The sequence below is a fragment of the Meriones unguiculatus genome, chromosome 1, assembly GCF_030254825.1.
Source record: "Meriones unguiculatus strain TT.TT164.6M chromosome 1, Bangor_MerUng_6.1, whole genome shotgun sequence".
NCBI lineage: Eukaryota > Metazoa > Chordata > Mammalia > Rodentia > Muridae > Meriones > Meriones unguiculatus.
In genome coordinates, this window is record NC_083349.1 from 33,685,924 (window position 1) to 33,709,937 (window position 24,014).

The 24,014-nt window shown below is 37.3% G+C and overlaps 1 protein-coding gene and 1 pseudogene across 3 annotated transcripts in view; both read right to left on the bottom strand.

The window, feature by feature from the left end:
- Vps13a (vacuolar protein sorting 13 homolog A) overlaps positions 1 to 24,014 on the bottom strand; it is a 185,885-nt gene that overhangs the window by 120,432 nt on the left and 41,439 nt on the right. For all 3 annotated transcript variants that reach the window (XM_060387172.1, XM_060387175.1, XM_060387176.1), the window contains exons 20-23: positions 19,424 to 19,560; positions 17,056 to 17,188; positions 15,840 to 15,957; positions 13,319 to 13,457 (exon numbers count right to left, since the gene is read on the bottom strand). In XM_060387172.1, the coding sequence (XP_060243155.1) occupies positions 13,319 to 13,457; positions 15,840 to 15,957; positions 17,056 to 17,188; positions 19,424 to 19,560 (527 nt within the window). The remainder of the gene's footprint in view (positions 1 to 13,318; positions 13,458 to 15,839; positions 15,958 to 17,055; positions 17,189 to 19,423; positions 19,561 to 24,014) is intronic.
- On the bottom strand, positions 2,961 to 3,662 carry LOC110540010 (large ribosomal subunit protein eL29-like; annotated as a pseudogene).

Consider the following 24,014-nt stretch of genomic DNA (forward strand, 5'->3'; position numbering starts at 1 on the left):
TTGTGGATGATAAATGTGCACTGGCTTAAACATAAAGTCATCAACTGCATCCACACAATGTTTCAAATAGGAGTAACCATGCCCCATTTGAAACTTAGACAACGGGAACTAACTTCTTTCTGTCAAAGTTCTACATGACAATCTCTTCCAAAATAAGGCCCTGCTGTTCTGTGTGTCACTGCCATCTATCTTAGTTAGATCTTCTATTTGACTTGTAGCTCCTACAATATCACTGTGAATTTGCCTTACACACTGAGGTTACAAAACAGCTTCTTTACTCCCACTTTATGAACCAAACTCTGTTACCTTCAAACCTTTTTACTCAGCTTCAGCTCCTCTCTTAGCCTTCAGAGAATTCAAAAGTTCATGCTATTCCTCCAAACTGGGCTTTTGATGCTGGGAACAATACAGCCAATTTGACCTTCTACTCTAGCAATCAAAACTCACTCCATATCAGCAATGAGTCTTGTGCTAGCTAGTTTTATGTCAGCTTGACACAGATTATAGTCATCTGAGAGGAGGGAACCTCAGGTGAGAAAATGTCTCTAAAAGATCTTACTATAGGAAGATGTTGTATAACAGTTTCCTCCAGAGATTAAAACATTTCATTCTGCAAAAAGCTCCCTAAGCAGAAAGGCAAACAACTCAAAATAAATTCGGAAAGTCCCTGAATCTGACCAGAATCACTAGACCTCTTCCCTGCCAGAGTAAGCAAGAAAAGCTAAGAGTGCCCCTCAGACTGAATGAAACTGAACTGCAGAGAAGAGTATCAGACAAGCCAAGCTGCAAAGATTTTGAAACCAGAAGAGCTGCCTAAAAAAAGTGGAAAAGAGCTGAGCTGCCTAGAATACCTTAACAGGAAATGAGGCACCTGGAAGGGACATCCTCCAGCCTGTTGAGGTACTTGTAGGTTTTGTAATATGCTTCAAGATCCTGGCTTTGTAAGCTGTCACCCCTGCTGGGGTTGGCTTTGGTGCCTTTCAGTCATCTCTGCTCATATAAATAATCCCTCATAATCCTGAAAATAAACCACAATAAAACTCTTGGTTCACCACATGAGTAAACTTTGACTAGGTGAATTAGACTTTGGTGGTATTCATACTTTGGTCTGTCATGGGCTCACCATCTGTGGTGAGTAGATGTGTTTGTTGCATTTCCTTTTGTCACACAACAAAAGGGCTGTAGAGCATTTTTTTTTAATTAGTGATGTGGTGGGTGGCACCACACAAAGGATTGGATCCTGAGTTCTATAGGAAATCCTCTGGACAAGCCACGAGATGCAAGCCAGAAAGCAGCATTTTTTCCATGACCTCTATATTACCTCCTACCTCTAGGGTTCTTCCCTTTTGAGTACCTCGCCTCACTTCCTTCAATAATGGACTATGATGCCCTGAATTCCTTCAGTGACAGACTATGACATGGAACGTAAGCCAAATAAACCCCTTCCTCCCCAATTTACTTTTGTTAATGGTGTTTCATCACAGCAATTAAAATCCTAACTAAGACAAGAATATTCTACTTTCTTATCATCCTTTGAGTTCACAACGTGGCTGACGGGCACAAGAGGGCTAGCTTTCAGCTTATCAGCTTTGAACATGTCTTCTTCACAAAGCTTAATAATTTCCAAGATTTTACTTAAAGTGAGAAGCATGAGCATCATTTATCTGACTACTTTGAGGCCATTATATGGTTCTTGATTGGTAGTGTCAACATTACTGACTCTCAGGGATTAAAAAACATTTCCCAACTCATGTTATGAGACTAACATTAAGACAGTACAAATAGAAAGCAGGATTCGTTTGTATAGAGGAGAAGCACAAACCAAGGACCATGCACGAACTAGACCTAGTCCCTCTACACATATGTAGTTGATGGGTAGCTCAGTCTTCATGTAGGTCCTCTAATAAAGTGAGCAGGGGCTATCTATCTCTGACATGGACTCTATTGCCTGCTTTCAGATCACAAACCCCTGGCAAAACTGCCTTGCCTGGCCTCAGTGAAAGAAGATATGCTCAGTCCTGATATGACTTGATGTGCTGGAGTGAGAGAAAGAGAGGGCTCCCCTTTTCTGAGAAGAGAGAGAGAGAAAGAGAAGGAGAGAGGGATGGTGAGAGTGAGAGGAGAGGAGGGAGAGGGAATGATCGAGATGTAAAATGAACAAATAAAATAAATAAGATAAGAAAGTAGGATTCAGTGTCTATCATGAACAAACACTAAAGCCTGAATGTCTACAAAATATACAGTATGTTAAACAATTGTAATGTGCAATGAAAAATGCTTCAAAATCCAAACATTTCTAAAGACAGAAAACAGACCACAAAACACTTATGGAACATTCTATACTTGATCTCATGTGATGTATCATATTCAAAATTCAACCCCACTAAGATACTGCATACAATTACATTCAGATATGCATAATGTGGATAAAAAGCATGTATGAATTGTGTGTTTTGATCTTCGGTCCTATATCTAAAATATCTCATTAGATATATGTAATATTCCAAAATTAAAAAATAAAAAACAAAAACAAAAACAAAACTGAAGTTCAAAGTACTTCTAGTCACAAGGACTTCAGACCAGGTATATTTACACTAATCTAAAATGTTGTATCTGAACTGGCCTAAAATTAAAAATTTCAGTATTTTTCTTAGTAACTGATAATGCATAAACCAGTAAAGAGTTTTATACTTCATAGGGTATATTCACCATATAATATCATTATGACATTTTCATAGATAAACACCAAACAAATTTTAATGATTTTCATTCCCCATTGATCCTCTCCTATACACCTCACCCTCCTTCTTTCTGAAAATCAGAAACTTTTTGAGCAGTGATATGATGCTCAAGAGGTTTCTGATTTGGAAATGCTTTAGATTATATATATATATTATATATACATAATATATATAAATATGTGTATATATATATATATATATATTTTTTTTTTTAACAGATCTTGCCTCAGGTTTATTTGTAAAAACAGCATAGGACACTGGTCATCTGTAAATAGTGTGTAGGTGGGTGTGTCACACCAGTCCATCTGTCTTCACATTAGTAGAACCATTTCCTACGGGGCCTTCACAAGGGCCTGGGCACCTTTGGGAGCCTGAGCTGGAGCTGGAGCTAGAGCCTTGCTCTTAGCTGGAGCTGTGGCCTCTGCCTTGGTTTGAACCTTGGGCTTTGATTTGCAGAGCCTACGACCTTTAGCCATGTAGCTTCAAATCCGCTTCCCAAGCTTGGGGTGAGCAATGAAAGCCAGACGGCTGAGTTTGTGGCTGGGGGCCTTTGGCATCTTGGGTATAACAGCTGCAGGCTTCACAAGGGCCTTGATGGCCTCTGTTTCCACACCCACTTCTTTTGCGTTGTTTGCTTGCATCTTCTTCAGGCCTTTCTTGTTGTGCTTCTTGGCAAAGCACATGTTCCTCAAGAATTTGGGGTCCACCCCCTTAAGAGATTGGTATCTCTGTGACTGGGGTTTCTTGATGCCATTTCTGTGCCGTTTGTGGGACTGGTTGTATGTGGTGTGGTTCTTGGACTTGGCCATACCTGCACAGTAACCCACGGCTCCCGCAGCAAAGAGCTAGATTTTGTATTTTTAAGAGTAGAAAAGCTCCAACAGCCGTCAATGAGATGGTAGTAACAATGGTGGCTGTAGTTCCAAGATCCCTTTTCTGTCTGAAGAGAGTCATAGCGTGAGGGGCATCAATGGGCACAGGCACCCAGTGAGGCATGCGAGTAACCAGGGCATACCTAAATTCAGTAGCATTCCAGCATTGGGCAAAAAAGCAAGTATCATTACCACAATTACTTGGCTCTATCTGGCTAATAATGAATAAAAATGGGGGATATAGACAAACAGGTGTGGGCTTATAGGAAATATTATGAGAAGCCTTAACCCCTCGTTGGAACATCCTGCGTCAGTTCTAGAACTAGCAGTGGTGGTGTCCGAGGTCCGAGTAGGTTCAGGAGACCATTGCCCCCAGGGCGAGAAGTGCTCCATGCCAATTGACTAACTCCATGTTTTCCTCCAATTTTGAAAGTCATTTAAGGTTCTTAAATTATTTTTTTCCCTTTTTTCTTAAATTTTTCTACAGCCACCATTGTTACTACCATCTCATTGACGGCTATTGGAGCTACCACCAGGGCATTAGCCATGAGTCATACTGGGCAGACTGCTCAGACCCTGAATAATCATTTAGTCAATGTAGCTCATGCCTTAGTTGTACATACAGGAATTAATGCTCAACTAAAAGGAAGCTTGATGGTGTTCAATCAGAGGATTGACCTCTTGCAGGAGCAAATTGATACCCTATGGCAAATCGCTCAACCTGGCTGTCAATGAAAGTATGCTGGACTTTGTGTCACTAGCATACAACATGAGAATTTTTCCTGTGCTGCAAATCTGTCTAAACAATTGTCGAGCTATATTTTAGGTAATTGGACTGGTGAATTCGATACTACGATGGAGCAGCTGAGAGTGGCCATTGTCACAGTAAATTCTACCGGAGTGGACGCAGGACTAGCCACAGGATTATCAACATGGATTGCTGCAGACATGAATCATCTGAAGGAATGGGTGGGCATGGGAGCGTTAGCAGGCCTTCTGGTGTTGGTCTCCTTGGTTTGCCTGTGGTATATATGCAAGATTAGAGTCTCACAACAGTGTGATGCAGCCATGATCATTCAGGCCTTTACAGCCATTGAAGCAGGACATTCTCCCCAAGCATGGTTGGATACCATAAAAAGCTAAAATGATACGCTCAGGATGCGAGGCTAAGCACTGCACTCAGGGTCAGCCGCTTTGGACCCAGAGAAGAGCATGTCTGATTGCATGCAGGTTGATGCCCCAGGTCCCGCCTCTGAGAAAAAGGTATCGGACGGGTCTGATGCTCTTTGGGTGGATGACACCTAAATGAACATCTGTACAAAGTCCCAATTTATTTCTAATATCAGAGATCAGACCTCTACTCTTGCCTGATGCGTATAAAACAAAAAGGGGGAACTGTAGAGAGCTGCGGAATGCTATGCCTTAAAGATGGCGCTGGTTTCCGCCTTCCACCTTCCCGATGGTGAGTGCTCTCTGTCACGAACAACTCCACATTTGGCTAAGGCCGAGGATCTGGCTTGCTTCCATGTATGTGGACCTATCTGCATTGCCCCCGTGGCACGCCTGGGTTGGCTACCCAGAGGCTATTTAAGCTGTGGGCTGGCTTTCCCCGGGGTCCGAGGAGGATTGTTCAATGTTCCTGAATAAACTGCATTGAAAAAAAAAAAAAAAAAAAGAGTAGAAAAGCTCAACTGAAAAAGTCTATGCAAATATTTCAACATTCAAAGAGAGAGAAAAAAAAAAAACCTAAGTCTGAAATTTAAGATATTCCTGATCCTAACCAATTTAGGATAAGAGACATTCAATCTTATTATCATCAACTAAATCTCATAATACAGAAAGGATAATGTATCATGAAAGATAAGATGTAAGTGAGAATGCAATACTAATCAATTCATTTACAGATTGAAGGAGCAAACTATAAGATCATCTTAATAGATACAGGAAAGGGAAAGGCATCCCAGTATCTATCCAAGAGAAATGCTCAAAGAACTAGAAATAGTAATTTATAATTTGTTAAAGAATGTCTAAGTAAAGCCTAAATTATCAAATTCAAAAAGAAAGACTAAGTGCAGACCACCCTTAGGTCCTACTCAGCAGCAGCCCAGTCCACTGGTACCAAGACTAACTCATCTCTTGAATCTTGCACCATCCAAGCTAATGGCTTGGATGATCTCATGATGATCTCAGAATCACTCTCTTCTTTTGCTTAAGGATAATGTATGCTTGCAACTATTTAGTAGTATTTTCATGTTCCATATGATTTTTAAGTCAACACTTTTTTCCATTTTACTCTATTTTTCCCTTTAGTACAAGCTAGCCATGTATAGTTGGATAAGCTTCTTCTTAACCCTAGCTTCTAAGATGACTACTTGAATCTGTGACATAATTTTTAATCAAATCACTGTCTTAGAACACTCCTGATAACATGTTCATATTCTGTGTATTACAAATAAACTAACCATTGTCCAAATCTTTAATTCCTGGTTCCTTTTTCGTTTCACACAGTGTTTTTTTTATTTTTATTTTTTTTCCTTATTAAACCTTTCAACTATTCTAGTAACAAAGAGAGAAAAAAACGAATCATACCCTTCAGTTTAGTAATCACACCAACTAACTATTCAAGCTCATTACTTGTAAGTTCTACATTACACACACACACATACACACGCACACACACACACAAAGACAGCTCAGCTAGATTGTTTGTCAATTTATAAGGACTTTTTTTTATTAATTACACTTTATTCGCTTTGTATCCCCCCATAAGCCCCTCCTTCCTCCCCTCCCGATCCCACCTTCCCACCCCCTTCTTCACCCATGCCCCTCCCCAAGTCCACTGATAGGGGGGGGTCCTCCTCTCCTTCCTTCTGATCTTAGTCTATCAGATCTCATCAAGAATGGCTGCATTGTCATCTTCTGTGGCCTGGTAAGGCTGCTCCCCCCTCAGAGGGAGGTGATCGGAGAGCAGGCCAATCAGATTGTGTCAGAGGCAGTCCCTCTTCCCATTACTATATAACCCACTTGGACACTAAACTGCCATGGGCTACATCTGTGCAGGGGTTCTAGGTTATCTCCATGCCTGGTACTTGGTTAGAGTATGAGTCTCTGGGAAGACCCCTGTGTTCAAATTTCTGGTTCTGTTGCTCTCCTTGTGGAGTTCCTGTCCTCTCCAGATATTACTATTTCCCACTTCTTACATAAGATTCCATTCACTCTGCCCAACAGTTGGTCATAAGTCTCAGCATCTGCTTTGATAGTCTGCAGGGCAGAGCCTTTCAGAGGCCCTCTGTTGTTTCCTGTTTTCTTCTTCTTCTGATGTCCTTCCTCTTTGCCTTTCGGGATGGGGATTGAGCATTTTAGTCAGGGTCCTCTCTCTTGATTAGTTTCTTTAGATGTACAGATTTTAGTAGGCTTATCCAATATTACATGTCTATATGAGTGAGTATATACCATGTGTGTCTTTCTGCTTCTGGGACAGCTCACTAAGGATGATCCTTTCCAGGTCCTACCATTTACCTGCAAATTTCATGATTACCTTATTTTTCATTGCTGAGTAATATTCCATTGTGTAGATGTACCACAATTTCTGCATCCATTCTTCAGCTGAGGGGCACCTGGGCTGTTTCCAGCTTCTGGCTATTACAAATAAAGCTGCTACAAACATGGTTGAGCAAATGTCCTTATTGTATACTTGAGCCTCTTTTGGATATATGCCTAGGAGTGATATGGCTGGATCTTGAGGAAGCACTATCCCTAGTTGCCTGAAAAAGCACCAGACTGATTTCCAGAGTGGTTGTACAAGTTTACATTCCCACCAGCAGTGGAGGAGGGCTCCTCCTTTTTCTACATCCTCTCCAGCATGTGTTGTCACTCAAGTTTTTCATCTTGGCCATTCTGATGGCTGTAAGGTGAAATCTCAGGGTCGTTTTGATTGGCATTTCCCTGATGGCTAATGATGCTGAGCATTTCTTTAAGTGTTTCTCTGCCATTCTATATTCCTCTACAGAGAATTCTCTGTTTAGCTCTGTTCCCCATTTTTTAATTGGATTACTTGGTTTGCTGCTTTTCAGCTTCTTTAGTTCTATAAGGACTTTTTTATGATGTCAAAAACATGTTTGTGATTTCTACGACAGTCCTCAGCAGAAGGAGCTTTAATACCCATGTGTCTATATATAATTTCTTAAAGATTAGAATGGAGGGTTTTTATAACACATGCCTTGAAATTCTTCTAACCTTATCTGTTATACAGTTCTAATGCTAATTTTAACTGTTATTATTTCAACACTTTCTTGATGCCAAAATCTGCAAGGGAATGCCAGAACTATCCATAACAAGAGACCACAGAATCAAAGGTTCAAACCACAGAAAGTATTTTCTAACAATTCTGGAGGCCCAAAGGTCAAGACTTAGGTATTTTGAAAAAAAACAAAAAACCTATTTTTAAGCCTCTGTCTGTAGCCTGAAGAGTGCCTCTTCTTGCTGTGCTCTCACTCAGCATTTGCTATGTTCATATGCACCTCCACTGTTTCTTTTTATTACATTTCCTGTTATCAAGTCACCAATCAGTCCCAAATTACAGTCCATCCTAATAGTGTTCTTTTAATTTAATCAGTGTTTAAAGAGACTACTTCCAAAGCATGCATTCTCTAAGGTATTAGGGGGTTAAGGTTCCATATATAAATTTAGAGGTAGCACAATTAGGGCCCAAACAGTCAGACAAACCTAAGAAAATATATGTAGTAAATGTATGTTTAAAAGTTATAACACCCCCTTCCCCCAAAAAACACTGAAATAACCTACTGGAGAAATATACTTTTGTACTGAATTGGAAGACATGATAGAGCTAAGATTTCAATTCTCAATAGTATTTTTGAGTAAGTAACTGAGTACTTTTCATACCAAACTCATCAGGATTAATGGAAATTGACAACTTGACTATAAAAGCATAAAAACTATTTAAAAACAAACTGAAAAACTTACCCCACTCTATTTCAAGTACTTACTAACAGACTATTGTATAATTGTAACAGAATGCTACTAAAAAAAAAGAAACAATATAAATGGAAAAGGCAGACATAGCAGTCACTGAATAAGAACAGAAACAAACACACGCATATATAATCCACTCATGGGGAAAATGCATTTAAAAATAATAAGACTGACATAATTAGAAAGACAGATGTAAAAATAGACTGAAGACATTAAAAGATTACATTGAAATATTAATGTAAAATTCATATACACTTATAAAGCAACTCTAAGACTACTAAATTTTTAGAATAAAACACAGGAAAAAAAATCCCTTGGGCTGGAGAGATAGCTCAGAGGTTTAGAGCACTAGCTACTCTTCCAGAGGTCATGAGTTTGACTCCCAACACCCACATGGTGGCTCACAACGATCTATAATGAGATTTGGTGCCCTCTGCTGATGTGCAGGTGTACATGCAAACAAAACTTTGCATACATAATAAATAAATCTTTTTAACAAAAATCTGTCAACTTTATTAGTAGTTGAAGATTTAAGAAATGTTGTATTAAAAAGCTTCATTTAAAAATAAAATTATAGCTGGGTATGGTGGCACCACTGAGCCATCTCTTCTGGCTTTGATTCCCATAAGAATTATGTTTAAAGGCATTGCAAGCCTGTAATCCCAGCACTCAGAAGGTAGAGGGAGTCTCTGTGCTTTTGAGGCCAGCCTGACCTACAAGTGAGTCCAGGACAGCCAAGACTACAGAGAGAAGCACTGTCTTGAAAAAAACCAAAACAAACAAGAAAACAAACAAATGGATCAATTAATAATTCTCTTTCACCAAAATTAAAAACATATGCACTTCAAAGATTTAATAAAACAGAATGATCAATAACAAAGTAGAAAATAGTGTAAAAAACTAAAGTGATCAGGGATAATAGGACAGTTTATCAGCAGTTCATTACCAAATGGATTGGAGAATAGGGATTCAAATTAGTTTTGCATTTTTTTAAATTGTAGATTACTTGAAAATAAGCAAATTTAATAAACTACGAATAAGTCAAGAGGGCAGAAACTGAAGAAAAATGAGATTAGATAACTTCTTTAGTTCTTTATATATCCTGGATATCAGCCCTCTGTCAGATATAGGGTTGATGAAGATCCTTTCTCAGTCTGTAGGCTGTCGTTTTGTTCTGATAATAGTGTCCTTTGCTTAACAGAAGCTTTTCAGTTTCATGAGGTCCCGTTTATTGATTGTTGCTCTTAGAGCCTGTGCTGTTCGTGTTCTGTTCAGGAAGTTGTCTCCTGTGCCAATGAGTTCTAGGCTCTTCCCCACTTTTTCTTCTAACTGATTTAGTGTATCTGGTTTTATGTTGAGGTCTTTGATTCACTTGGACTTCAGTTTTGTGCAGGGTGACAAATACGGATCTATTTTCATTTTTTTGCATGTAGACATCCAGTTAGACCAGCACCATTTGTTGAAGATGCTGTTTTTTGTTTTTGTTTCCCCCCATTGAATGGTTTTGGCTTCTTTGTCAAAAATCAAGTATTCATAGGTGTGTGGGTTTATTTCTGGGTCTTCTATTCGGTTCCATTGATCCACTTTTCTGCTTCTATGCCAATACCATGCCGTTTTTATTACTATTGCTATATAGTACAGCTTGAGATCAGGGATGGATATACCTCCAGATGATCTGATGTTGTAGAGGATCATTTTGGCAATTCTGAGTTTTTTGCTTCTCCATATGAAGTTGATAATTTTTCTTTCAAGGTTTGTAAAGAATTGTGTTGTTATTTTGATGGGAACTGTATTGAATCTGTTGATTGCTTTTGGCAGAATGGTTATTTTCACTATGTTAATCCTACCGATCCATGAGCGCAGGAGATCTTTCCATCTTCTGATATCTTCTTCAACTTCTTTCTTCAGGGACTTGAAGTTTTTTTCAAACAGGCCTTTCACCTGCTTGGTTAAAGTCACCCTAAGGTACTTTATATTAGTGGCTATTGTGAAGGGTGTTGTTTCCCTGATTTCTTTCTTGTGTCGTGGGTATACAGGAGGGTTTCTGGTTTGTTTGTTTTTTTTTTAGTTAATTTTGTATCAAGCCACTTTGTTGAAGGTGTTTACCAGCTGAAGGAGTTCTCTGGTTGAGTTTTTGGGGTCACTCATGTATACTATCATAGCATCTGCGAATAATGAAACTTTGACTTCTTCCTTTCCGATTTGTATCCCCTTGATCTCCTTATTTGTCTTATTGCTCTAGTTAGGACTTCAAATACTATGTTGAAGAGATATAGACAGAGTGGGCAGCCTGGCCTTGTCCCTGATTTTAGTGGGGTTGATTTAAGTTTCTCTCCATTGAGTTTGATGTTGGCTATAGGCTTGCTATATATTGCCTTCACTATGTTTAGGTATGTGCATTGTATCCCTGATCTCTCTAAGACTTTAAACATGAATGGGTGTTGGCTTTTGTTGAAATAATCTCCATGACCACCATGGACTAAAGCTAGACCTCAACAACAATGGAAACAGCAAAAAGCCTACACACACATGGAAACTGAACAACTTGCTACTCAGTGACAGTTGTGTTAAGGAAGAAATAAAAAAAAATTAAAGACTTCCTAGAATTCAATGAAAATGAAGGTATAACATACCCAAATTTATGGGACACAATGAAAGCAGTGCTCAGAGGGAAATTCATAGCACTAAGTGCTTTCAAGAAGAAATTTGTAACATCTCATACAAGCAACTTAATGGCCCAACTAAAAGCCCTAGAAAAAAAAAGAAGCAGAAACACCCAAGAGGAGTAGACGGCTGGAAATAATCAAACTCTGGGCTTAAATCAATCAATTGGAAACAAATAAAACTAATCAAAGAATTAATGAAACCAAGAGCTAGTTCTTTGAGAAAATCAACAGATAGACAAACCCTTAGCCAAACTAACTAAAAGGCAGAAGAGAAACTATCCAAATCAGCAAGATCAGAAATGTAAAGGGGGACATAACTACAGACACTGAGGAAATCCAAACAATCATTAGGTTGTACTACAAAAGCCTATATGCCACAAAATTTGAAAATCTAAAAGAAATGGACAATTTTCTTTATAGATTCCATCTACCAAAATTAAGTCAAGATCAGGTAGAAAGATTGAATAGCCCTCTATCCCCCAAGGAAATTGAAGCAGTCATCAACAGTCTCACTTCCAAAAAAGGCCCTGGACCAGATGGATTCAGCACAGAATTCTACCAGACCTTCAAAGAAGTGTTAACTCCAATTCTCTTCAAACTATTCCACAAAATAGAAAAAGAAGGAACATTACCAAACTCATTCTATGAAGCCAGTCACCTCAATACTTAAACCACACAAAGAGCCAACAAAAAGAGATTAGATATTTTCAAGAAAGATTACTTTAGAAAGAGAAAAGTCACATAATTAACAGTTAAATCAAAAGTAATGAGAAAATAACTGTGACTATATAGAAATAAAAACTTAATGCATAGTAAAAATAAATAAAACTATGCACTAAAAATCAAATGTGAAAAAGTAACTCCAAATGAGCAATAAATTTCCATTAATTATAAAACCATAACACATGCATATGTTTCACAATACCAGTTCAAACAAATTAAAGTCATTATAATTAGGCAAAGATGTTCTTTAAAAGACACACAAATTAAATGCAGAAGGCAACATTTTCATAAAGTATTAAGAATGGCTAACACTCAAGAACAACTAGAGCAGAGAAAGATACCTGCTCACTGCACAGCAGGCCTTTCAGATCAGTAAGCAACATAAATAGCACAGAGGCTTATTAATATTTTAAAGCTTAGGCCTTCTGCTGGTTAGTCTCTCCACTACACTAACTCAACTAATCTTGGCAATACATCCAACCATGTGGCCCCCTCTGTGCTCTACTCTGGTCTATCTGTTTACACACATACAACCATGTCTGTTAGCGAATCCCCTTTCTCATTCCTTTTCCCAGAGTCCCTCTCTTTACCTGTAACATCTATCTTCCACTTCCTGCCTAGCTACTGGTCATCAGTTCTTTATTACAGCCAACAGGCAAGTGAGGAAGGATAAATACTTACAAAATATAAGAACGGTGATAGGCTATAGAAATAACAATAATGGGGCTGAAGAGATGGCTTGGAGCTTAAGAGCACTGGGTTCAATTCCCAATTAGTACCCACATAGTAGTAGCTCATAACTGTCTATAACTCCTATTCAGGGACGTGACATACATGCAGGCAAAACACCAATGTAAATAAAATACAATTAAATAATTATTTAAAAAAACAAAGAAATAACAATAACAAGATTCAGACAGTACTTAGCTCTTTTCTGGTAAAGCAATCAACAACTGACATTACAGAGACACACCTTTACACAATGTGCCCCAACAACTTAATAAATTAATACTCAGTTAAGACAGAAAAGTTGGCAAAATTCATCAAAATTTAAAACTTCACATACTTTTCCTCAACAACTCCACTGTTCAGAATTTATGTAATGGACAGAAGTATAATAAAGTACATACACAAGTAAGTTCAAAGCAGCATTTTTTCACAAATTTAAATACTCATACAGTAAATGGCCATCATGTTAGGTAAAAGACACGATTATGCTGAAAATCAAAATGACTATAAATAATTTCACCTGTGGTTACTTCAAATACTACTTTGAAATCTATTTTTCAATGTAATCTTTCATTAATTCTGAAAAAGACATTACCGGTAATGATCTGGCAGGGGCAGGTACCTCAGTTACAAGTTTAGGTTTTGGAATGCTTTCCAACAATTCCATAATTCCTTGCAGTTTTTTATCCGAGATTCGTAATGAAAGAAGAGGTAACTTTCCAGAAATCTTGAATCTATTTTTTAGAGACAAGAATCATTACAGAGTAAATTTCATTCTGGTTTAAGTCCACTAATTTAAAAAAGAATGAAATTAGTGATGCGCATCAGTGACAGAAGGTTTGTTGAGTAAGCAGGACATCCTGGGTTCAGTGCTTAGCACCTACACCTTAAACAAAACAAAAACAGAAAGAGTACACTGAAACCCTTAAATTCAACAAATATTTAAAACTAAAAATTCTAAACCACAAATCACTATAATTTACATCTGACCTTATAAACCCTAGATGGAGCAGCCTTAATACTGTCCAGAGGCTTATTTATTGTCTCTCTAGTATTTCCCAAATACAGATGACAACATTATTAATTATCAATTACATATGTGACTACCATTAAAGAATTTATATGCCACCATTATATGCCCACACCTATGAGGATCACAGCCTATTTATTACTTTTTGTTATTTGTTTGTTTTGTTTTTGGAGATGGGGTTTCTCTGTGTAGTCCTGGCTGTCCTGGACTCACTTTGCACACCAGGTTAGCCTCAAGCTCACAAAAATCTGCCTGCATCTGCCTCCCGAGTGCTGAGTGCCTGGACACTGCCTATTTCTAACAGCATTTCTATGTATAAGTTCTCATATGCACATATGCTTAAGCATAGTAAGGGATTTTACATTGGAAACCATAATTTAAAACTAAACCTGAGTTTTTTTTTCCTTTTAAATGTTTTGCTTACAGCTAAGATACTGAAGTAAAGAAAGATTATGGCCCTAGAGATGGCTCAGGGGAAAGGCACTCACCCTTAAGGAACACTTGCCCAATGACCTAAGTTTGATTCCTCAGAACCCACATGGTGGAGGGTGAGAACTGACTCTATCAAGTGGTCCTTTAATTTTCACATGCCCACTGAGATACCTGCATATGCTAGCCCTCCCACCATTGTAGAGACATAACAAATAATGTTTGAAAAATTAAAAATAAGCTGGGCGTGGCACACACATTTTAATCCCAGCACTCAGGGAGGCAGAGGAAGGTGGATCACTGTGAGTTAAGAGGCCAGGCTGGTCTACAGAGTGAGTCCAGGACAGTCAAGGCTATACAGAGAAATCATGTCTCGAAAAAAAACAAAAAAACAAAAATGAATGAACGAACGAATGAATGAAGACAGGCTGGGAAAATGATTCCATTAGAAAAGTGCCTGCCAACAAGCTTGAGTACCTGATGTGAGATACCCAGCACTCAATAAAGATAGACATGGTGACACACATCTGCAATGCTAACACCTTAAAGAGAGGGGCGGTAAGACAGGGGCATCTCTGGAGCTGCCAGAACCTGTAGGCAAACGATGTGCTTTGGGTTCAGTGTTGAAAAACAGGGTAAAGAATGACAGAAGGGTACAAGATGCCCTGCTTTCCACACAAATGTGTATGCGCACATGTACAAATATGCACATGCGAGAACTTTGTAAAAGGTATGGCCAGTACACAGAATGTTTTGACTCATTGTTTTTACTCCCATGTTTTCCCTAAAATTTATTTTTTTTTCAAAATATACATTTTGGTTGTTAAACACTGGTCTCTAAAAATGTACCTGAATTCCTTCAGAAAATCTTAAGCTTTATGTCTAATAACCTAAATATTTGTAATTAATCCCATATACTGTGGTTTAACTTAATTACATAATTGTAGATCAATCCAATTAATGCATCAAAACCCTTTCCTTTTTTAAATTATGGAAGATACAAAATGTGAAGAGGCTAGGGCTCAAAATGTTACCTACTAAGTAGCAGATTAGCTAAGCATCACTGATCACGTAACTGCATGGACAAATTCAAATGTGCTATGACTTGGGTTTTTTACTACCTTTTCATTTTCTACAGAATTAAAAGAAAGAAAAATAAGTCTATGTTAATCAATGCAGAAAACATAGTTTTTGCATGTAAATAAGAGTAACAATGGTACCATTTTAAGCAGATTGTAAAAGGCTTAGGATATTACATATAATCTCCATGGTAACCAACCGAACCAATATTCACAAAGTATACAAAGTATACAAAAACAGAAGTGAGAAAGTAATCAAAACATGTTACAACAAATATAAAGCTAGCACAAATACAGGCTATCCGAGAAAATGAAGGAAAACAAGCTATGAAACATACAGAAAACAAAGGTCTATGAATATGGACATCCATTTTGGAAGATTAATAATAAAGTTCTAGAGATGGATGGTGGTGGTAGCGGCTGTATAATAATATGACTTCACTAAGATGTCACTAAAATAAATATTAAAAAGAGAGTCAGTGACAAATGGTATAATATGCATACTATGTAGTAAAGTCATTTCTTTCATTTGCTAAGAAAATCTACAACTATATAACAGATAATATATAATTACATACTTGGGCATCTTGATATCCATGAAAACCATGGCTTTAGAGAGTTCTACATTGACATGCATAGGTATCAAAATATGCTGTGTAGACACATTGAGCTTCCGTGCTTCTCTCCAATTATCACCTAAACATGAAAACAGTTCATGCTTATTATTAGCATAGTTTTATAAGACACAAAACCAAAAATTATCTAAAGGACGTACAATCAGCAAGTCTTTTTGTTTCCATTATGTTTCTTACACTTCTTCACAAGACTATGTTCTATTACAAAAGAAAAAGGCCTGTTTTTTTTTTTTAAAGGCAGTATAGTTTTAGCCAAACATATTCTGCCACCAAAATAATGCCACCAAAAGGCAATGAAAGGGCAGAAAAATTTTAATATACTTAATAGCTATGTTTATACTTTAATTCTCATAGGGATTTGTAATGTTACATTTTAGAAAACAGACTCGAAACTTTCCTATAGTCAAAATGCTAAGGCTAAAACTCAAATTCATACTTAGCCCTACAAAAGATATGACTTGAAACATTTACCTCAGTGTTAACAGGCACATGCTGGTGAAAGAATAGTTAATTTATAGCCATAGATGTAAACGTAGCCAGGCTAGGGAGATAAATCATTTCGTGAAGTGCTTGCCTGTCAAGGATGAACACCCGAGGTTAGTCCCCACTAGCCACTTAAAAAAAGATTGGCATGGTACTGTATGCTTGAAATCCCAGCACGAGGAAGGCAGCAATAAACAGATTTTTAGAGTGCACTGACAAGACAGCCTGGCCTAAAATGAATAAGGCCCAGCTCCCAAAAAGACATAAAATTTTACCTAAATGGACTGGGGGACAAAATTACCTGGTTTCAAACCAGGAAATGTTACTAGTCATTTTTTGTTTAGTTAAAAGTCAATGTTTTTTTATTTAAATAAAATCATTGTAATGGGCTTACAAATAAAATATGTCATTCAGCTAGGCTAACATGTTCAATCAAACACATGCCCTATCACATGCATCTTAGCAAATGGCTATTCTGAAGCAGATGGTCTATGCTTAGGGCTTTACACTTTCAATATTAACTATATTTTAATTCACTAGGCAATATTAACTATCCATTTTAACTCCAATACAAGAAAGTTCCAATCACAGGAAAGTCTTCAAGTACATCTTCACAGTGTCTCAAAACCTAATTAATCACTGGTAAAAATCAATCACTGGCATCTCCTGTACTTACCTGCTCTACTGTAAAGCAACTGTATGCTTGTAAGCTGAACATCAAAATAATCATAAGCTCTATGCATTATCTCTTCAAGGTTGCTCCCACTTGGTCTCACATCTGGTAATCCAGATCGACTTTTACTTGTCACCTTAAAGTTAATTTTAATAGTTTAGACCATGTAAAGTACGTCAAAGTTACTGTTTAGATCCAAAACGTAACAATTTAATAGGAAAGAGAGTGAGCTATCCCAGAAGCAGAAAGACACACACAGTATATACTCACTCATATAGACATATAGGATAAACCTACTAAAATCTGTACACATAAAGAAACTAATCAAGAGGGAAAACTGGCTAAAATGCTTAATCCCTATCTAGAAAGGCAAAGAGGATGGACATCAGAAGAAGAAGAAAACAGGGAACAAATTAGGAGCCTGCCACAGAGGGCCTATGAAAGGCTCTGCCCTGCAGACTATCAAAGCAGATACTGAGAATAAGGCCAACCTTTGAGGAGATTGCAGGGAAGCTTATGAAAGAAGTGGAAGTTAGTAAGACCTGGAGGGGACAGGAGCTCCACAAGAAGAGCAACAGATCCAAAAAATCTGGGCACATGGGTCTTCCCTGAGACTGATAGTCCAACCAAGTAGCATGCATGGAGATAACCTAGAACCCCTGCACAGATGTGGCCCAGAACAGTTCAGTCTCCTAATAGGTTCCATAGTAATGGGAACAAGGACTGTCTCTGACATGAACTGATTGGCCTGCTCTTTGATCACCTCCCCCTGAGGGAGGAGCAGCCTTACCAGGCCACAGAGGAAGACAATGCAGCCACTTCTGATGAGACCTAATTGACTAGGATCAGAAGGAAGGAAAAGAAGACCTCCCCTATCAGTTGACTTGGGGAGGAGCATGCATGCAGAGGGTGCAGGAAGGGAGGGATTGGGAAGGGAGGAGGGAGGGAACAACAGTTGGGATACAAAATAAATAAAGTGTAATTAATAAAAAAATTAAAATAAAAAGTATTTAAAAATTTTAATAGGAAAGAATAAATATACAGCTATTTAAAAAAATCATTATCCATGAGATGTGCAATAAAAGAGAGGTATAAGGTAACATTCACTATATATAGTGAATGTATATATATATATAAAACATTTTTACTCTATTTCATACAGCTCAAGGAAAGTAAATTGTCAAAATGATTATCTCACCAGACATAGTGGCATAAGCCTTTAATCCCTGCAGTCAGGAGAGCAGAGGCAGACAGATCTCTGTGAGTTCTTCAAGGCCAAATATAAATAATTAACTAGAGTTCTTCAAGGCCAAATATATATAATTAACTATATAAACTTTATTGTATTTATAATATAAACGTATACCCAGTGGGTCTACTTAACTACTAAGTACAAAGGAATGGGAAGAGACAAACTTCTTAGGCAGCCAGAAGTCATACTGTGCTATCTGTGGACTTCAGTGGGTACTCTTCCAGACTTAATGGCAAAACAGCGATAACAGAAGTACTCTGCATCTGGGCTCAGCAGCCACCAGCCAGCTATAACTAGTAAGCACTTAAAAGAAGCTCAAGTTTTTATTTTTAACTAATTAATTATTCTTTAACTGTAATAATCACATGACGCTAATGGGTACTATACTGAACAATTCAGATGTAGAATTATAAAGAAATGTTTCTACTTAACTTTTTGGAAGAAAACATTCATATAGACAAAAAGGAAAATGATACAATTAAGACCTGTCAACTTAAACATTTAAGTTATTAAAATTATACTTTAGCTACATATGCAATTAAACTACATATAGTGTAAACTTCTCCAGAAAGATGATTACCTGACTTTGTTCTATACACTGAATCAAGTAAGATTTAAATTGAAGAGTAAAAAGCTTAGGTATGACTTTCAAATCTTTAAATACAATTCTTACCTGGCATGCAGGGCTCAAATGAAAATTTCTGATTTTGGAAATACAGGGAGAACAAAACTTACCTGATGAAGTGAAACTTTATTCACCAAGCACAAAGATTATTTCTTAAATCTTATTAAGGATTTCTGCTATATATTTAAACATCAATAATCTTAACCAAACTATCTAAAACCAGTGTATAACCTGGGATTATAAAGATTGCTCAGGAATTAAGAGCCCTTGCTGTTCTTGCAGAGGATTTGGGTTCAGTCCCCAACACCCACATGGCAGCTCACAATAGCCTGTAATTCAAGCTCCAGGAAATCTGGGAGCTTCTGGCTTCCTTGGGTAGTGCATACATGTAGCATACCTACATACATGCAGAAAAACACTCACACATAAGTACACTTTAAACAAAAGAATATCACAAATGTCATGGCACCAATCAAACATTTATCAGTGTATACCTTTAAGTGACCAAGATCCAAGAGAAGTAGATTTGATGTAGGGCTAAAAGTTCCATCTTGTGGGACAATAACATAGGAAGCCTTCACATTAATTCTGAGATCAAGAACTTTCTGTGTTTCAATAATATACAGCAAACCTGTAAAAGGATTAAAGCTTTGCAATGAGTAGTTTTCACAACCTACTTTATAAAAATAAAGCATAGACTCAAAAAACATGAACGGATATTACAATCAAAAAATATATAAAGTCAGTGCTGATTTTAAAACACCCTACAGAAAAGCCAGGTGTGGTGGCACATACTTTTAACTGGAGAGATTGAGGAAGACTGATCTCTGTGAGTTCACGGCCAGCCTGTTCTACAAGTTAAATTCCCAACCATCCAGGGCTACACAATAAGAATTGTATTTATAGATTAGAAAGTCATACCTAAGTTTTTTTTTTACTATTCAAAAATCAAAAGAATACAAACAAACCCTAGAACAAAGAATTTACAAATAGATTTACATCTTTTGATGGCCAATACACACACAACTAATTAATCAAAGAACAGAACTGAAGCAACCCCCACCAAACAGTAAATCGGGGAGAAATTTTAAAAATCTCAGGTTTATATGTCTGTGTGAATATATGTCCCCGTAGAGGAAAAAAAGTCTAGAGGAAAAAAAGAGTCTGGTGGATTTCCTATAGCTAGAGTTACAAGAGGTGCTAGGAACGGAATTCGAGTCCTCTAGAGGACCATCAAGTGCTCTTAAGATCCTGAGCCACTGGGATGGAGTGTACACAGAATGTGTGCTGAAGAGAGTAGAGGACAATTTCTGCTTGTGGTCCTCAGACAACTTCTACTTTTGAGACAGGGACTCTCACTGGCCTGTAATATGACCAACTAGGCTAGGCTAATTTCCAAGGGGCCATCTTTGTTGCAAACCCCATCTCACCATTGCTGTGACTACAGGAGTGCACAATCACACCTGGCTTTTTACATGAGTTTTTGTTTGTTTGTTTGTTTGTTTGTTTGTCTTTGTGAGCTAAATATCTTTCTATCTGGTGGTCCAGGGATCCAAACACAGGTCCTCATGTTTATGAAGCCAAGTGTTTTATCAAATAACACACATATACAGCCACCAAAAAAAAAAAAAAAGTTTTTAACTCAGACAGTTAATTTAGGTGAAATAAAAATAGAAACACTTAAAAAAAATTAGTGGTAGGAAGCAGTTACTTGTACCTGCTATTAGAATTTGTATAGACTCTTCCTAATTCATAAATCTAAGACATCTACAACTATCATCCTGATCAATGATACATAGCTTTAATGGTTGCATGACAGTGAAAATCCCTGTCATTAATTTACCTTCAACAAAATCACATGTAAAACAGAAAAGGTAACAAATCAGTTCTCTTATTAATTATATATTTCATTCACTTAAGCCATCATCTTCTAATAAACTTAATTGATTCCTATGTGTGTTATTAGCATACTAAATTAATCTATTTTTCTAAGTCAAGGATATTGTAAGTCTAATTATTTATAGTCTATGAAATGAGAACCCCATCTTGTAGACAAAATTTCTGCAAATGGTCAGTAAATCAGCTTAAGTAAATAAAAGACACTTTGATCTATATGCTTGGACAGGATAGACAGGGAGGAAGGTATCTAACGCAGTAAGACAAGAACTACAAAAGAATTATTTGACCAGTATCTTAGTTAGGCTTCCTGTTGCTGTAATAAAGCACCATAATCAAAGGCAATCTGATGAGGAGAGAATTTATCATGAAGGAAAGTCAGGATAGTACCGGGAGCAGAGGCCATGGAGGAAAGCTGCTTACTGGCTTGTTCCTTCTCGTCTTCTTCTATTTTTTCCCCTAAGATTTATTTATTTATTATTTATAAAGGGTGTTCTGTCTGCATTTGTCCTTGTATGCCAGAAGAGGGCACAAGATCTCATTATAGATGGCTATGAGCCACCATGTGTTTGCTGGAAATTGAACTTGGGACCTTTGGAAGAGCAGCCAGTGCTCTTAACCTCTAAGCCATTCTTTCTTATAACATCCAGGATCACCTGCCTTGGGGTGGCAATGTTCAGAATGAGCTGGGCCCTCCCACATAAATCATCAATCAAGGAAAAACTCCACTGATTTATTTGTCCACAGGCCAAACTTATGGAGGCACTTAATCAAACAAGATTCCCTCTTCCTAGATACATCTCTAACATGTGTCAAGTTGACATAAAACTAGCCAGCACAACCAGATTTTACATCTCAATTATAATGAAAAATGGTATACTGAGAAAAAGAATGTGATACAGATATTTAGTGTGTAAGCCCTGCTAATCAAAAGTATATGTAATTTCTCTTTTCAGGGTATGCCTAGGTTAGGAAGTATACGCATACATTAGGAGTGTGAGATGAGAAGAGTCATTAAATCATAGAGGATTTTTCAGAGATGTCTTACAATATTTATAAAGGAACTGATTCAGAAAGTTCAATACTTGAGCAGCTCACATTTTTATTTGGAACTCCTCCATTATCATGATCTACTTTCTTCCTTCTTCAAAAGCAAATCTTCCAAAGAAATCATTTAATGTTTTATAACACACATTAATTTATCATTATGAAGGTTGAAAGTTAAAAATACATAAATGTAGAAACATTAGCATATTTAATTTTTAAGACTAAGGATTTATTAAGAATGCATGTTTAATTAAAATCAGTACCTTTAATAAATAAAAATGTTGTATATACAATGATAAAGAAAAATATAGCTTAAAAAAAAAGAGACCCAGATTCAAATATAACAATGATTAGCTTAATATGCTTGTAAAAAACAGAATTAAGTTAATAATTTTCTAGATGTGGTAGTGTACCCCTATCATCCCAACACTTGAGAGACTGACTGTGAATTAAGTATACTTTAGGTTAACCTATGCTACAGTGTATTTTTGTCTCAAAATAATGAATATAACAATGAATATATGATGATAAACACTTTAAAATATATGCTTACATATGTATAGAATAAATAGCCTATAATGGAGACAGCTTTTCCTGAAAATACAAGAAAGAATTATAAAAACTGTCATTTAAAAAAATTCCAAAGATCTTTTCTAGGCAAGTGATGCAAAACTGCTTAATATAGAGAGGAAGAAAGAATTTTAGCATTTCCAAAAACTTATATAAAGCAGATTCTGGTAACAGATTCTTAAAATAGCTACAGAACTTGAATATAAGGCCAGGGATGAATGCAGACACATAAATTAAAGAATTCTGACAATCAGAGAACTGATTTCAAAACAGTTATTCACATTTCCCCTAATCACTTCCCAAGTTAAAATATTCCCAGGTTGACCCCTGCCTCAAAGACTCTTTAGCTAGGTGAACCACAAACATAAATCTATCCGGTCATCATGCCACTTCAGGGAGACATTCTCTGGAACTTAATCAGGCTAATCAAAATCTCAATGCTCTGACAGCATTTGGGTCTGTTAATGATTTGTTTCCTAGCTTGGCCTCAAATTCATCCACTTGCTTGCTTTTCGAAGGTGTATCTAAGGATTGTAAATGTTTTTCCCACAGCACTGAAGAAAGAACAAAGACTTCACAACCATAAGACTAAAGAGTATCACTTCCTGGGTCAGTGTATTCTCTCAGCAACAGTGAGGCTTTTTTCAATACTAGGTAAGGAGGATAGGAGAACCAAAATACCCTAGAGCCAGTACCTTTCTTCAGAATCTCCTTAGGTAGTTTTGGATAAATATACATAATGAGACATAGTCCCAAGAACACCTTTCCCATACCTGAGGACAGATTTCCAGAAAGTTTTGCTAAAGTGAAACCACAATGCCATTTCCTGCCTTCTCCAATAAGGACTTGACTTCAGTCTTTGGGAGGACGGACTTTGATAGTGAACAATATCTCAGTTGAAATATTCTTTGTAAGTGCTCTTCCTGCAACCTTCTAACTTACTTTTTAGATGAATAAGGCAATTCCTCATTATAGCTAATAATTAATTATACATAACAGCATCTGTTGCAATTACTGTTTAGCTTCTGTCTATGGAATGGAATACATACATTTCAGGTTTATATCTGCCCTCAGTATAGAATTATAAAATTGATCAAAACTAAGAATTACATCAGCCACATCTGACATGGACTCTAGTAGGCGATTTCCACTCTCCTTCCTGTCCTCCACTATCTCTCCAATTCCTCCTAAGCCCTGCAGCAGACAGCTTGCAGAGACCTCTCCTTCCCTACACTCCCTGAGGACTCTTCCAAACCTTGCTGTCAATCCAGCTTTTCTCCCTCCCTTAGCTCTTTTTCTCAACCACCTATACCCAGAAACATTCTGACAGACATGTATAGTTGCCACATCTGGCAAGGACTCACAAAGTGATTCACACTGACCTTCCTATCCTCCATCACATTCATTCTCATCCTCAGCCAAAAAACAACTTTCATACAGGTACCCTTCCTCCGACATGAACTCCCCTCACTGGAAACTTCTTGATTCAGACCCAGGGTCTAACTAGCCCTTTCATCTGTTTCCCCAGATAATCCATGCCTTAATACAACCTACTTGCATAATCCCCTCTTC